Source organism: Prionailurus bengalensis, chromosome F2 (assembly GCF_016509475.1).
Source record: "Prionailurus bengalensis isolate Pbe53 chromosome F2, Fcat_Pben_1.1_paternal_pri, whole genome shotgun sequence".
Classification (NCBI taxonomy): Eukaryota; Metazoa; Chordata; class Mammalia; order Carnivora; family Felidae; genus Prionailurus; species Prionailurus bengalensis.
Genome location: NC_057353.1, coordinates 74,375,371 through 74,389,230, shown reverse-complemented (window position 1 = coordinate 74,389,230; position 13,860 = coordinate 74,375,371). Strand labels below are relative to the sequence as shown.

The window sequence follows — 13,860 nt, the reverse complement described above, 5'->3', positions numbered from 1 at the left end:
GCATAACCGACTGAGCTACCTAACCGACTGAGCTACCCAGGCACCCCAGGTCTCTGATTTTTAAAAAATGAAACACACCTGAAACATGCCTTACACATAATCTAAATGTTAGCAGAAATTTAGGGAGTTAGATTAACAACTCCAAACAGTTTTGTGGATAAGCACTTTGTAAGCAAGAAACTCTAACACGGTGTCGTAAAAAATGACTACAACACCGTAGAAGAACTAGAATTACAGAGGTAAGAACTTCCTTACATACAGTTGTTAGGATTATTTGCCAAATAATAAAAATAACGTTTTAAAATTTTAGCTTCTTGGGAGTACTTTAAATTTATTAGTCTGCTTTGTAATTTTCAAAAGGATTTTCTCACCCATTCCACTCACTGATTAAACTACAAGAACAATGTCATTTAGTGTTCCAGTGTTTTTAGACGAAGTGCTTTTAGATACTGGGTGTTAATTTGTTTCACACTTTAACAACACACTGAAAACAAAACTCTTTTTATCCAAACTTGACATTCCAAACTGAAGTGTAAACACAAAAGAATCTAGGCTTTCCAACACATTCAGCTGATAGCGTATATGCCAAGCTCCCATTTTCTCCAACACAGAATTCTAAGTGTCTCATCGCATCACCCGTCAGGTCGCTTTTTCAGAGGCATCCACCCCCAGGACACGTGTCCAGTATAAGCTGCCAGACCACCCTGATGCCTACCTGTCCACACCTCTGCAGCAACACGCAGGTAAGATCAGAGTTAGCTACGTGTGTTCCTTTAGAACTGTGACGCCGCCACCTTTCAGATTAAGGTTTCATTTCAGATCCCTCGATATAAAGTCCTACTCCCCTCTACCTCCTTAGCACCTGAATCTCCTGCCACGCGTACATTCATCCACAGTCAGTTTTAATCAATCAAAATGCCTACACCATGGCCTTTCTACTTATTACCAACTCCCACCACAAGAATCAATCAGACTATCAAAAATTCCTTTCCTACTCCACCAAAAAATGCCACCAGTATTGTACCCAAAGTTTACGTACTTTATATACTTTGTTCAGACTAACAGGACCAAACGCCTTTTTTACTCAATTTTGTCACAAAACCCAAACTCTAGCAAGTTGAGGTCCACTCAGTTTCTATTTCTTAATATTCCAGACTTAAAAATTATTTTACTACGAGAGGGAACTATACATGTTTATACACCTACTGATTGAAGTTTTAAAGATTTACACAGACGCCTCTCCCACTAGATTCATGCTGTCATTATAATTAAAGCTAACATTTACTAAGTGCCTACCATGTGGCACAAACCATGATAAGCTTTTAAGATGCACTCTCTTAATTCCCAAAGAGCCTTTTTGAGTTAGGTACTATTATTGCTCCCAGATTTTACAGAGGGGTCACAGAGGCTCTGAACTGTTAAGTAACTTGCTCAAGTAAAAATAGGTAATTAAGTGGTACATCCCTGAAATGAGGTTCGTCTGACATTAAAGACATTCAATATGTATTGTGCATCTTGCCAACTGATGATTTTCACCTATCACACTTTCTGCAGTTTCAAATATAGGGGGCTCTTACTGAGAGGTACTGAAAACAAAAATAATAAGAAAATCAGATATTATGTTTACTTTTTCTTGTAAATTCAGTTTTAATCTTCTGCTTTTGATACAAAATGGCTAAAGTTGATTTTTGTTAGCCCAAAGAGTACAGAAAACAGCTTTTATCACACTGCACAAAAAAAAAAAAAAAAAAAAAACAAAAACACCCCCCCACGCACAAAAAGGCTCTTTTGCTTTATTATTAAAATTTCCCAAAAGGTGTATACCTCAATTGTGCCTAAGTACAAAATATCACATTAAAATGACGGAGTCTGAAAAAAGCAAGTGGCTTAACTTTTAGGGTGTTTCAAAATTGTTATAAATTTAAAAATTAAGATAGGAATCCTGGGGATGATTTGCTATAGAACTAAGAAAAACACTAGGCGACTTGAAAAATAAAATTTACTAGTCTAGTTTGACAAATATAATCCTACGCTTAGTTTTCAACCCATCAGTCACAACTCATTTGCCAAGAATTTCTGAAACAGTAACCAGATATCATGATATCCCCAAAATTCTTGAGCTCATTCTTTACTAAACCTGTCAAAATTCAATAACCTTTGCTGGGCACCTTTAGGAGTAAAAGGGGCTAGGCCTTGTACATACGTATTATTTCGTGCAAGTACTGATACTTTGGTACCTTCCCTAACCATGATAAACCAGGAACACACTTATTTTTAATTCAAGAAGGTTAGCTTTCTTGTGGTGAAAAAACAGACTTTTAAGGCACATCGAATATTAAATAAATATCCACATTCTTTCTTCAATTTCACGGCAACAATTCTCTCAAAGAGGAGTTACGGCTACTGAAACAACATAACACTTGCATGTCAATTTCCAATTTAATAAAAAGAAAAGTTCTACGTGATGACTAATAATGCATGGGAGGTGATAGCAGGGATGGTCAATAGTTGTTCAAAATAAAAAGTCATACAGAAAAACTAAAAACTGGGACCCTTATGAAAAATAGCAAAACTAAACTGCCTTTTCAGTATCATGTTAATTGCTTTTAAAAAAAATTACACTGATCTTGAAAACTTAGTATTTTCCCCCTCACTTAAAAAATCAATTAAAAACAAAGTTAAAAACTTATCAGCATCTATAGATAGCAGTTCTGTCTCCTCAGCAAAACTACAACTGCCAGCCATTCTCTTTAGTAGAGTTGACTATCACCCAGATAAATTATTTCCCAACTAGTGGCTTTGATCACAAAATAAAGTAGCATCTAATTTGATGTGGCAAGTGTAAAATCTCACAACACATAATAATATTCAGCAGGAATGATGTAATGAATAGAGTTGGATGCATGTGATATACAATGGCTGACCTCAACCAAATGTCAGATGAGCAAATACAACGGTCTTCTCTTTCAGTCCAACTCTTGCCATTACATGAACACGCGTGCACACACAGAGAGCACACTACAATAAGCCCAAGGTTCCTGGACTTTACACTACTACACATTTGTGAAGAAAGCTAGGAAATCATTAGCTTGAAGGCTTGATTTGAAGGTAAGCTTGGGAGGGAGAGTTTCTAGGCCAGATAGGCCTGAAATTAACCTACCTTGTAGAAAATAATTCCATGGAACAAGAGCGACGTGGGCATGCTGGACTCTTGGGGCCCTTCTAAACACCAGATACACACACGTCACCAGAGAAAGTCAGGAATGAAGTAGCCTATCAGCACTGAGCCCATTTACCCCCTGAAGCTGAGGGTGTCCATATATGAGGCAATGGGTTATAGTAACGAGATCATAAGACTGAGAGTCAAAAGAACCTGGGTACAGGAGGATTCTTCTAACTAGATGAGCTGGAAGAAAACAGTTAATATCTCCAAACCTGAGACACATCATTTCTAAACCGGCAAAGAGTGTCCCAGACCTGACAGGCTCCTTGTAAAACTCAAGTGACATACTGAATATTTCCCATATATCCTGAATCAGTATAGAAGTTATCATCTCACAACAGCAATCCATAATTAACTATAACCACAGACGGTCTTTTTGCCCCTTGTCAACACGGACCTAAATACCAACTATCCAGCCACGTAGCGGTGGAGATTACATAAAGCAGAAAGAAAGCAAGAAAACTGAAGCACTTTGTCAAAGCACATGTAGGTCAATATACTCTACTGTACTGAAAAACAGCAAAAAATGGTTTTTGAATCATGCATCATTTTGCAATGTACTTATATTTTACTTCTTCCAACGAACATAATAACAACAGACTATAAATTCAAAAACAATCCTGACCATTTCCATTGCTCTCCACCTCATAAACTTTATCTTTGGGCTAACAATTCTGTATGCCCTAGACCAGTGAATCTCTTCAGACCGGCAGCACCAGCATCACCTAGAAACGTTTTAGAAGTGCAAACTGCTGGGCCCCAGTGCAGATCTACTGATTCAGGAGCTGCGGGCGTCGGCCCAGTGATGCGTGTGTAACAAACCCTGTAGGTGAATCAGAGGCTGCTAGAGCTCACGCTTCTAGACTTCACCTGAATCACTTTCGAAACTACAGCATCCATGAATTTTGTAAGAGAATCAATTAGTGAATTGTTAACACATGGCAAGTTAGGGACTTAGGGCATCCTATTGGTTAAATACACTTTTCTAAGCCAATAGTTATGGTTCTAAGTAATTTCAAAATTAAATAATGAAAAGTATTTAAATGAGTGGGAGAGCAGGCTGGAGAAAGGACAACCATGTGCCCAATACCACTCTCCCCCAAACTTCAAAACTATCGTTTTTGTTCCAAACTAGATTCAACTTTCTCCACTGTGTCAACTCACTTTTTCTCTTCTTTGAGTGACCAGCAGTTTTGAACAAACTACGTAGGACTTCTACTGTCTCACTTTTGCCTCAAGTCTGTATTATTTACCCAACGAAAAGTGAGATTATAAAAACCTGTCATCCCTGAACTGATGGAAAGTAAATCAAAGAAATTTCAGTTTCTATGTCAAGCGACCTGAACGTCACACCCTCATTTTAGGGACATTAGAGCAGAGAAGGAACTATCCAAAGTCACACAGCACACTTCATGGTCAAAGAGCACCCAGAACTCACATCTTCCGACTTACAGTGTAATTTACGTTTTCCAATATTCCTTTTCTTTCGCCTTCCAAGAAAACTAGGATGAGCAAACAGTCTGAGCAAGTAACAAGAAGTTCTATGGGAAACGAATCAATATAATGAAAAGAGCATCAGAGTAAAAACAAGAATAATAAATACATATCCTCTGCCCCTGCATCTGACCTTGCTCTCACCATATTTTGAGGGAAGAGAAGGGAGACAGAGATCTTTACCCTTAAAAGTTTATAGGGGTTTTTTTGGTGAAAATTGTAAAAATTAAAAAACTACAACACTTGTGCACTGATGCAGACCTATGTGATGACGAAAATGAGGACTCGCTTAGATCTTAAGATTCAAAATTTGTGACTTTCTGAATAGAAAAATCTAGGAATTAAAACAAAAATCACATAGATTTCAATCTGAAATTCTCTGCAAGAAGAGTCCTTAATCTGGAGTCCCTGGATAAATCTTCTATGACCACCCATATGATATAATTCAATTTTGGGGGTATAGAAGTGTGACTGTACATTTTGCTGAGTCTACAGCTAAAATTAGGTTTTCAAAGGTACGTAGTGACTCAAAATAAGAATCAAACCTTTTCAAATATACAGAGTTAGGGAAACCCAATATACAAAAAATTTCTTCTATTAGCAAAAGATGTCCTACTTTAAAACTATTCACCTAAGGTTTCTACAAACTTCGAACTCAACTAATATAATTTAAAAATGACTTGAGTTTCAAAATTTGATCTACATTACTACTTCCCAGGAACATTTTTCTACTGCAAATAGAGATAACACAACTTACCTCTATTAGTATTTGCCTTTGAATAACTAAATTCAATTAGAAAAAAGCAACCCTTTTTATTCAGAAAATATGTACTTTTGTTCAAATTAGAAAGTATTTGTACTTGCTACAATCTAAATTTCCTCAATTTTTCCCACTCTATTAAAATTCTATTTGTGAGCATTTTAAAAACTCACATTTGCAAACGTTCCATACAGTTCAAAAAATTCCCAATGTGTGGAAACAGCATTTGCCAATTCAAGTTCACACCATTCTATCAAACTCTGATACTTGGAGATATCTCCACATTTTTTTTTCATTTTCCTTTCCTTTATATCTAGAAGAGAATAGAAATATTCCAAAAAATTTCAGAAGAGCATTAACTCATCTGAATATTTTATTTTTTTAATCTGAAGATTTTAAATTAACTCTATATTTCAAATTTTCAGAGCATATTTACTTTGTCTTCATAACTAAATCACTTGCTACAGAGTAACTATTTCAATTTCATTCAAAAGACAGAAGTTAAATCAGTAGTCCAAACCAGTTTGATGTTATCACTTTTCTTCTTGACCAATATTCAGAATAATTAGAAACTATAATATTTGCAAGGATGCTTTATCAACTGTAAAGCTCTGCGGTAACAAAACATTTCATTATCACCTCAAAAAAGACAGTTTATGGCTGGTTACAATGACATGATTTTCCTCGTACGTTCCAGGCCAGTGTCACCTCAATACTAAAGCTACATTTAAACACTTACACACTTAAGTCTTCAGATCCTCAAAGACTTATTTTTCAACTCTCCCTCTTCCCTTGTATTTACTTCAGTGCTTTATAATTATGCACTATTTTGTAGAATTTGAAGCAAGTTTGCACACGTTATTTAATCCTTAAAATGATCCTCCAAGGAAAAGACAGTAACACTGCTTCCATTTTACTGATACACTAACTGAGGTCAAGGACTTATCCATATTACAGGACCAGAAAGTGACAGTCTGACTTTGGACCTACCTGTTTGTCCTTAGAATTCACTTCCAGTATCTCCAACAGAACTTCAACTCTGAACTTTATTTCCCCAAATATACTCCTGTATCAACCACCTGCATTCTTTTTCATTCTTATGATGTTACTGCACTCAAGAGATTATAAATCTGGTATGTCACAGTTTGAATACACCGGGGTTGCGGAGGTAAGACAGAAAATGGTCGATTGTGGGGGCACCTGGCTGGCTCAGTTGGTAGAGCATGTGACTCTTGATCTCAGGGTTGTGAGTTCGAGCCCCACCCTGGGTGCAGATTACTTAAAAACAAAATATTTTAAAAAGTAAAAGAAAGGGGCGCCTGGGTGGCGCAGTCGGTTGAGCGTCCGACTTCAGCCAGGTCACGATCTCGCGGCCCGGGAGTTCGAGCCCCGCGTCGGGCTCTGGGCTGATGGCTCGGAGCCTGGAGCCTGTTTCCGTTTCTGTGTCTCCCTCTCTCTCTGCCCCGCCCCCGTTCATGCTCTGCCTCTCTCTGTCCTAAAAATAAATAAACGTTGAAAAAAAAAAAAAAAAAAATCTTAAAAAAAAAAAAAAGTAAAAGAAAATGATTGACTGTATTAGCTATAAATATTACAAAAGTCTTTTAAATTAAAAGGCTGTTGAGAAACTAAACTATGTTTTACGTAAAACTGTAACAGTTTATAATTGAGCAACCCCCCCAAAAATAACTTAAAAATTAAAAATCAAAGAAAATTAATTAAAAATTAAGCAACCTAACTACTCAGCAGGAGTTAGGTTTAGTCAGTATAGGAAATCCAAAAATCACATACTGTAACTGAAGACAGCCGGCCTCTCAATGGCTTCCTACAGCCTACATTCATTGAGTGTTCGTAGGTAATCCAACTATCAATGAGTTTCCTAATGTAGCTCTAAAATGACTTTGAAAACAAAAAGTAACAAATCACTACTTTAAAAAATGTATAGACTGTATTTTCAAGGATGAAATATCTTTCTGAACTTTAAAGAAAATGTAATATGGTTTGCTCAAGCAGTAATCATGTACTTTCCATATGAAAAGGACTGTATCTTCCTATGAAATCAAATCTACCCCCAAACCTAAAACTGGAAGCTTATTTCTGTTGATTTCTGCCCACTTAATTCAGAATTTATCTTTTTACGTCTAGGGCACACAGTAATAACGACCTTCCTTTTTTTATATAGGACACATCTTCCACATACGGGACATGTTGACATTCTGGGTGCTCCACTGGCACCACTTTCCCTTCGCACTTGGCTATCAACACGTGATGTTATTGCCTTCATGAGAGACACGTGGCTTTACTGGAAATGTCTTGTGTGCAGAGACGGCAAGCAGTATCTGCACTCCTACGTGTCCCTCCCTGTCCGATGCCTATCTGACTTGTGTCAAACAGGAACCCAATACTTTCCCAGCTGTACGGAGTAAATATGGACGATGAAGCATTCTATATGGGTGCAACAGAAGAGAACAGGAAAGAAAACAGGGAGGGAGGGGTCAAAGTGGAATCATCTCAGCAAATTTTCAGTGATTAACGATTTTGCTCCTCCCAAAAATATTAAGGTTTCTCAACACTCAAATAATCCTTCTACACTTTTACCTGACATTCAAGCAAAAAACTGTAGCGTTTATATGAAATACAGAATGACCCAAATGGAATGATACAAAGAATAAGGTTTATTGCCTCATTTAAAAATAAAGTCTGCCAAAGAGTACTGTGTCTCGTAGAACTTTTCGTGCCCATCTAAAACCCAATAAATCTTAAGAATTAGTTGTCTTACAGTAAAGCACTTTAATACTAAATGACAGGGGTCACCCAAAGCTACCTAGTTCTTGAGACTACCAACATTAATAAACAAAGTCACAGTAAGAAAATTATTTAACTACCTAGAATATGTATATACAATACTCTTCATTCCTTTTTAATTAAGGAGCCAACCATAGCAGAATACTAAAATCTTCGCATAAATGAGCTCACAAAAATCGAACCAATGACACGTTTCACTGATTATCATCTAAGATTATTCTGGCTGATGTTTATGTACTTTAAAGACACCATTACTACTGGAGTCATTAAAATGAAAGCTAAACTTCATCAGTGATTACGTATGCATGTTATCACACTACCTAAACACTTAGGAATTTCTTGGTGCGAAGCAAATGACCATGGAAAAACTGAGCTACAATGATCATTTTTTCTCTCAAATTCCAAGTACTCTAAAAGCACTTTCGGGCTTCACCTTTAAAGTAGTTCTCTTTTATAATCGTTTTAACTACGGGGCCATCCATTTAACAATTGTTGCATTAGAAAACATTTCACCACTGAAAGCAAATTTCTTACTAATGCTGAAATTATGTTAATATCCCTGGAAACCTCTAAGAAAATTAATAAACTGGGTCCCTGTCCAAAACCGGAAGCTAGTTCAACTGCATCTTTGTCAGTTTAGAAGCCTAAGAAAATACGTTAATATGAATTAACTAGTGATTCAAAAGCTACTAACTTAAAAAAAAAAACCAAAACTTAAAAGACAAAGATGAGCATCAGAGAAGCAGTATCACTTATCATACCTACCACACAGAAATTTACCAGTGTGCCTTCAGAGTAAAAAGCTCCTTTGGGTCAAACGAGAACCAAAGAGGGCCAATTACTGACTAACCAAGGCAGCGCTTCTCAATCAGGAGCACGTGTGCCCCCCCAGGGAGCACCCCACCATGTCTAGAGATCGTTTTTAGCTTCATGACTACCAGAGAGGCTACAGCCAGACCCAGGTGATTCCCAAATCCCACCTGGGAACTACTCTGTTCACTCTCCACCTGATGGGAAATAACAATTAAGTCCCCTAAAAAGAACTATCTTCTGAGATGCACCTTATAGGCATGGGGCCAAATAACTGCCTTCCCACATCAGACTGTAGTTTTAAACTGTCCTAAAGCAGTGCCTACGACAGAGCCCGTCAACCTGGGAATCAGGGACGTGCAGAATTCTAAAGCCAGATACTAAGAGACAAAGATCCCAGACTGGTCTAAAGTCAAATATCATGACTAAACAAGATTTCTCTGCCTGCCATTTGCCAACTCAGGAGGTTGACATAATGCAAGCCTATCAAAAGCGCATTTATAAAATGCCTGCCATGTTTTGAAGGGAGTCGTCGTGAGAGAAAATGTCAGAAAGTCTGGTGGACAGAGTCCTGGAGTTGCTAAGCCACTAGATCCCTCATCAAAGTGACGGGCTTCAAGAGAGCCAGACGACCGCATTGCCTGCAGAGGAGCTCTCCAACGCCCCTCTCAGAGAGCGGGCTGAGGGTGGCAAGAACAGACTTCCACCCAGGGAGAACTAGGGGCAGCTAAGGAGAATGAGGAAAGCATTCCCTAGGAGAACGAGGGAATCCTTGTCGTTTCTACTGTGGCCCGGTGCCCCTGTGTGTTGTTTCCCCTTCTCTCCTTTCCGGTGATGGTTTTATCCCTACACCGCTGTTTTAGGGGTGTGTTAGCGGCTTAAATTCACCACTTATCACACGTGGCCAGAACACAAGAAATTTAAAAAGGTCTGAAAGCGCTGCCCATTTAGTACGGGACGGTAACAACCTGCCTTTAGCTCACCACCCTCTGGGGAAAAGAGGATGTAAGCTGGTTTTTGATTTTAGATGGGACAGTGAACGAGCAGTGACTGTGCTAACCATCAACACATTCAACATAGCCATCAACCACAGTATTTTGAAAGACCACCTCTGACACAGGCCAAGAAAAGAGATTTATATCAAGTTCTATCCAAATCTTGGGTTATCTAAATTAATCCCCTCCCTTCCACCCCCAATACAGCTCATGGTAAGCACACAAGGGTACTGATACGCTCTCTCTACTTCATATTGCAGATCACTGTTTTCAGTTCAGTTCCCAATACCTAAAGCGATTCTGACTACAAATAGCTTTGGCATGCTGAACCTGCAAAGCCTGTTGAAGAGCAGGAAAGCTAAAAAAGTGTATGGGTACTTCAAACGTGACCACGTTAATGTTTCTGCCAGGGTCAGAAGAAGAGCAACTGAGAAACAGCTCTAGGGCTACCAATACGGTGCTTCAGGTCAAGGGCTCCGGGTTTTCCATACCATTTCTGTAAGTAGTCCAGGGCCTCCAAACGCGCACCAATCTCAAAAGTGATTCCAGGACGATTTGGGGGCTTTTTACTCATCTTGAGATCCTATTTCTTCCGTGTTTGCTTTTCACTACCTCGGGAGGAAGGAACAAAAAAAAAAAAAAAAAAAGTTAGACTCCAATGCATAAAATGCATAGGGAGTAAGACAGAATTTTTAAAACCCCGCACGAGAAGCTAAACTTTTAAAGAATTTTAAAGAATTTTAAGAATTTAAAAGAATTTTTTAAAGAATCTTTAAAGAATTTTTAAAAGAATCTTTTAAAGAATTTTAAGAATTTTAAAGAACGTGCCAAATTTCAAAGAAATGGGAATGATGAGTACCAACATCTATAGGTAAAGTACGGTGCAACTTACAGGCAGTCTGGATGATGAATTAAGGGAAAGGACATAAAAAAGAACCACTTCAAAAGAACAGATGAGCATTAAAACTTGCTCATGGCTAACGTGCTTTAAATTTGAACTCGAAAATACCCAAGAAAATTCTCCACACCAGCTGAAGCTGTTTTTTTGTCTTGGACAAATCAAGACACCTGAGGGTTCTGGAATGGGACTACTGAAATTCTGAAGGGTACAAATTAATCAAGTTTTTCAACCAATGTGTGAGTGCCTCATAGCACACGACACTAGATAAGGCACAAAAGAGCATCTAAAGAAGGAAGAAGCAGTAGCACACTCCTCTGCCAGTGACAATTTCAATAATAATTCCTGTGATTAGGACTCTTCATTACCTGCGATTTCCCACTTTGGTAGCAAATGAGTCAGTAATTTTAATTGAACATGCAAAGTGGCGTCGGAAATTTCTTCCTTACACTTCACGTTCAGTAAGCAACAATGATATGGGTTTTTTTAACTAAAGAATTTCTTTCTGCTCTATTTCAACACAGCGCCCACACTGACGAATAAAAGTGGTCATAACGTTTAGACAAACAACAAACTACCAAGGACTATCTATTCCTCTCTTGATCATTGACTTGTAGGCTCTTTACTCCCCTTCTGGCCACACTGGACAGCCAGAACACCTGAAGTAGACTTTGTCACTAACTAGTACTTTAGGAATACGGATGCACTTTGAGATAGGCTAGACCAAAACATAACGGTAATCAGGAATGCAAACCTACAATTTTGGGGGGGAAAGAGAGATCCCTAAAACCTTCGTGATATTTAGAATTACTAATAGGATGCTGCTCTCCTCCAGGTTAAAAAAGAAAACACAACTGTTTTCTGGGTTTTTTTTAATGGTTTGCTCACAATTCAAAAGAGACAAAACATAACAACAGTAAACATAAAAACCGACTGTCCTTTCCTCTTTGAAAGGACCTCTGTTAATAGGTAAGGGTTAAACATGGCACCAATACTTGCCATAAAAATATGTAAACTCAAACCTAAATACTCCTGGAGAGGGAGGGGACACTATCCTCTGGCCATGGCAAGAAAAAAGATTAATACATTAAAGTTAACCGGAAGCTAGGTCAGAGGGTATTTGGTGCAAAGGGGACAAAAGCATGAATTGTTTTTAAAAGGCTGGTCGTATGTAACATACAAGGCAGTTATTTAAATTATTTGTGTAGAAATCTAACTAACCTTTTCTACTGTTCTTCAGAAGAAGAACTCAGTATGGGGTAGTTTACCAGTTACACTATTTTCTACAACAAAACCTCGAACCCATAAAAGTGATGTTGTTAAGACCTATAAACTCCCAGTGATACTTTGGGATGAGGCACGATTTCCTCTTCCTTGGGTGGAGAGAGGAGGATGGGGAGGTATCGGAAATAAAGAAAAGACAAAGTAAGACAGTCTATGGGGGGAAGGGGTACGTGAAGCAAGAAGAGAAAAGGGGACAGAGAGAACGGAGAGGAACATAAACAGAAAAGAAAGCGAACAAGAATGGTAAAAAAAAAAAAAAAATTATCTGGATGGTTAAACTTGGAGGAGATGACAACTGGGAGGGAAGAGAAAATTCGCAAGGAGATAAAACACCGAGAAAGTGAAGCAAAGGTCAGAGAATGGCCGCGGGGCCACAGAAGGAGGGGGGTTGACGCGGGGCGGGAGCGGCTGGCAGAGACGGGCTGGAAGGGCTCAGACGGCGCTGGCGAAGAGCGGGAGGTGCCTCCAGGTTTGACAGCCGTCCGGCCCGCGGCAGTGGGGGAAGGAAGGGAGGGGGAGAGGGAGCGGCGGCGCCTAGACAATAGGGGCGGCGAGTTACGGGGAGGGACTCGAGAGGGGAGCGAGCCTGAGACAGACACCAGCGCGGGGGCGTCCCGGGCGGCCAGACGGGATCCAGGCGGCCTCCAGGCCCCCGCCACCGCCGCCGCCTCTTACCGACTCGGCCTCCTCTCCGCACAGCAGCCGGGCCGTCCGGGGCCGAGCCGGGGCACGAGCAGGGCGGCCAGCCCGGGCCTCCGCCTCCGCCTCCGCCTCCGCCCAGGCAGCGGCCGGGGAGGAAGCAGGAGGGGAGAGAGCAGGGACCGCAGCGCCGGGTCGGGCCCGAGGTCGCGCGGGAGGGAGCAGGTCCGAGCCCTCAAACCCGCTCAGTGTCCGCTGCCATCGCCGCCTCCGCCGCCGCCGCCGCCACCGCCGGCCAGCCCTGACGCGACGCCGGGCCCAGCGACGTCAGCCGCCCGCGACGCGCCGGAAGCGGGCCTGGGCGCGTCACGTGACTCGCGAGGGTTGGGCCCAGGCCGCGCCTCCGATTGGAGAGTACCCCTGGGAGGCGGGGCTTGGCGGCAGTTGGCTGATGGCTAGCGGGAGGGGCCGTTATTAGGCAAAGAGGGAAAGCGAGCTCCGGGAGCCAATTAGGAGTTCTGAAGTGTTTGTTGACCTTTGAGAGATGAGGACAGGGCCCATTGAGTATTATCATGGTTGATTTGGTGGGAAACAGATTGCCAAAGCTCAACCCCAGCACTTGGGCAAACTTTTGTAATTACACTACGCAATTTCTTAGATATCCACCCCATTCCACAATAAGAATAGAGCGAATGTTTGCTGTCCCTGTCAACAAACAGCTATTGAGTGGACACTCTGTGGCAGGTGCTGTGTTATTAGTACATTACATGACAACTGCTTTCGCCCAATTGTATTGTTCTCTATTGTATAGGCGATCCTTACAATACAAAAGGTAGCTATTAACACTTGTGTGTGTTGTGCAGGTAAAGAACCTATGGCTAAGTTGATGTGACTTCCCCAAGACTACCCAGGTAATGATGGCAGAACTAGTTTTATTGTATATCTGCCATGTACC

At 40.4% G+C, this 13,860-nt stretch overlaps 1 protein-coding gene across 26 annotated transcripts in view; it reads right to left on the bottom strand.

Annotated features, from left to right (window-relative positions):
• Positions 1-13,268, bottom strand: part of PHF20L1 (PHD finger protein 20 like 1) — an 86,143-nt gene extending 72,875 nt beyond the window's left edge. For 13 of the 26 annotated variants that reach the window (XM_043601789.1, XM_043601801.1, XM_043601802.1 and 10 more), the window contains exons 1-2: positions 12,942-13,259; positions 10,576-10,692 (exon numbers count right to left, since the gene is read on the bottom strand). In XM_043601789.1, coding sequence (XP_043457724.1) covers positions 10,576-10,658 — 83 coding nt within the window. In that variant the 5' untranslated portion in view covers positions 10,659-10,692; positions 12,942-13,259. Of the gene's footprint in view, positions 1-10,575; positions 10,697-12,941 lie in introns of all 26 variants that reach the window. The other 13 variants (XM_043601788.1, XM_043601792.1, XM_043601803.1 and 10 more) reach the window with 4 other exon arrangements.
• Between the last annotated feature and the right edge of the window lie 592 nt (positions 13,269-13,860).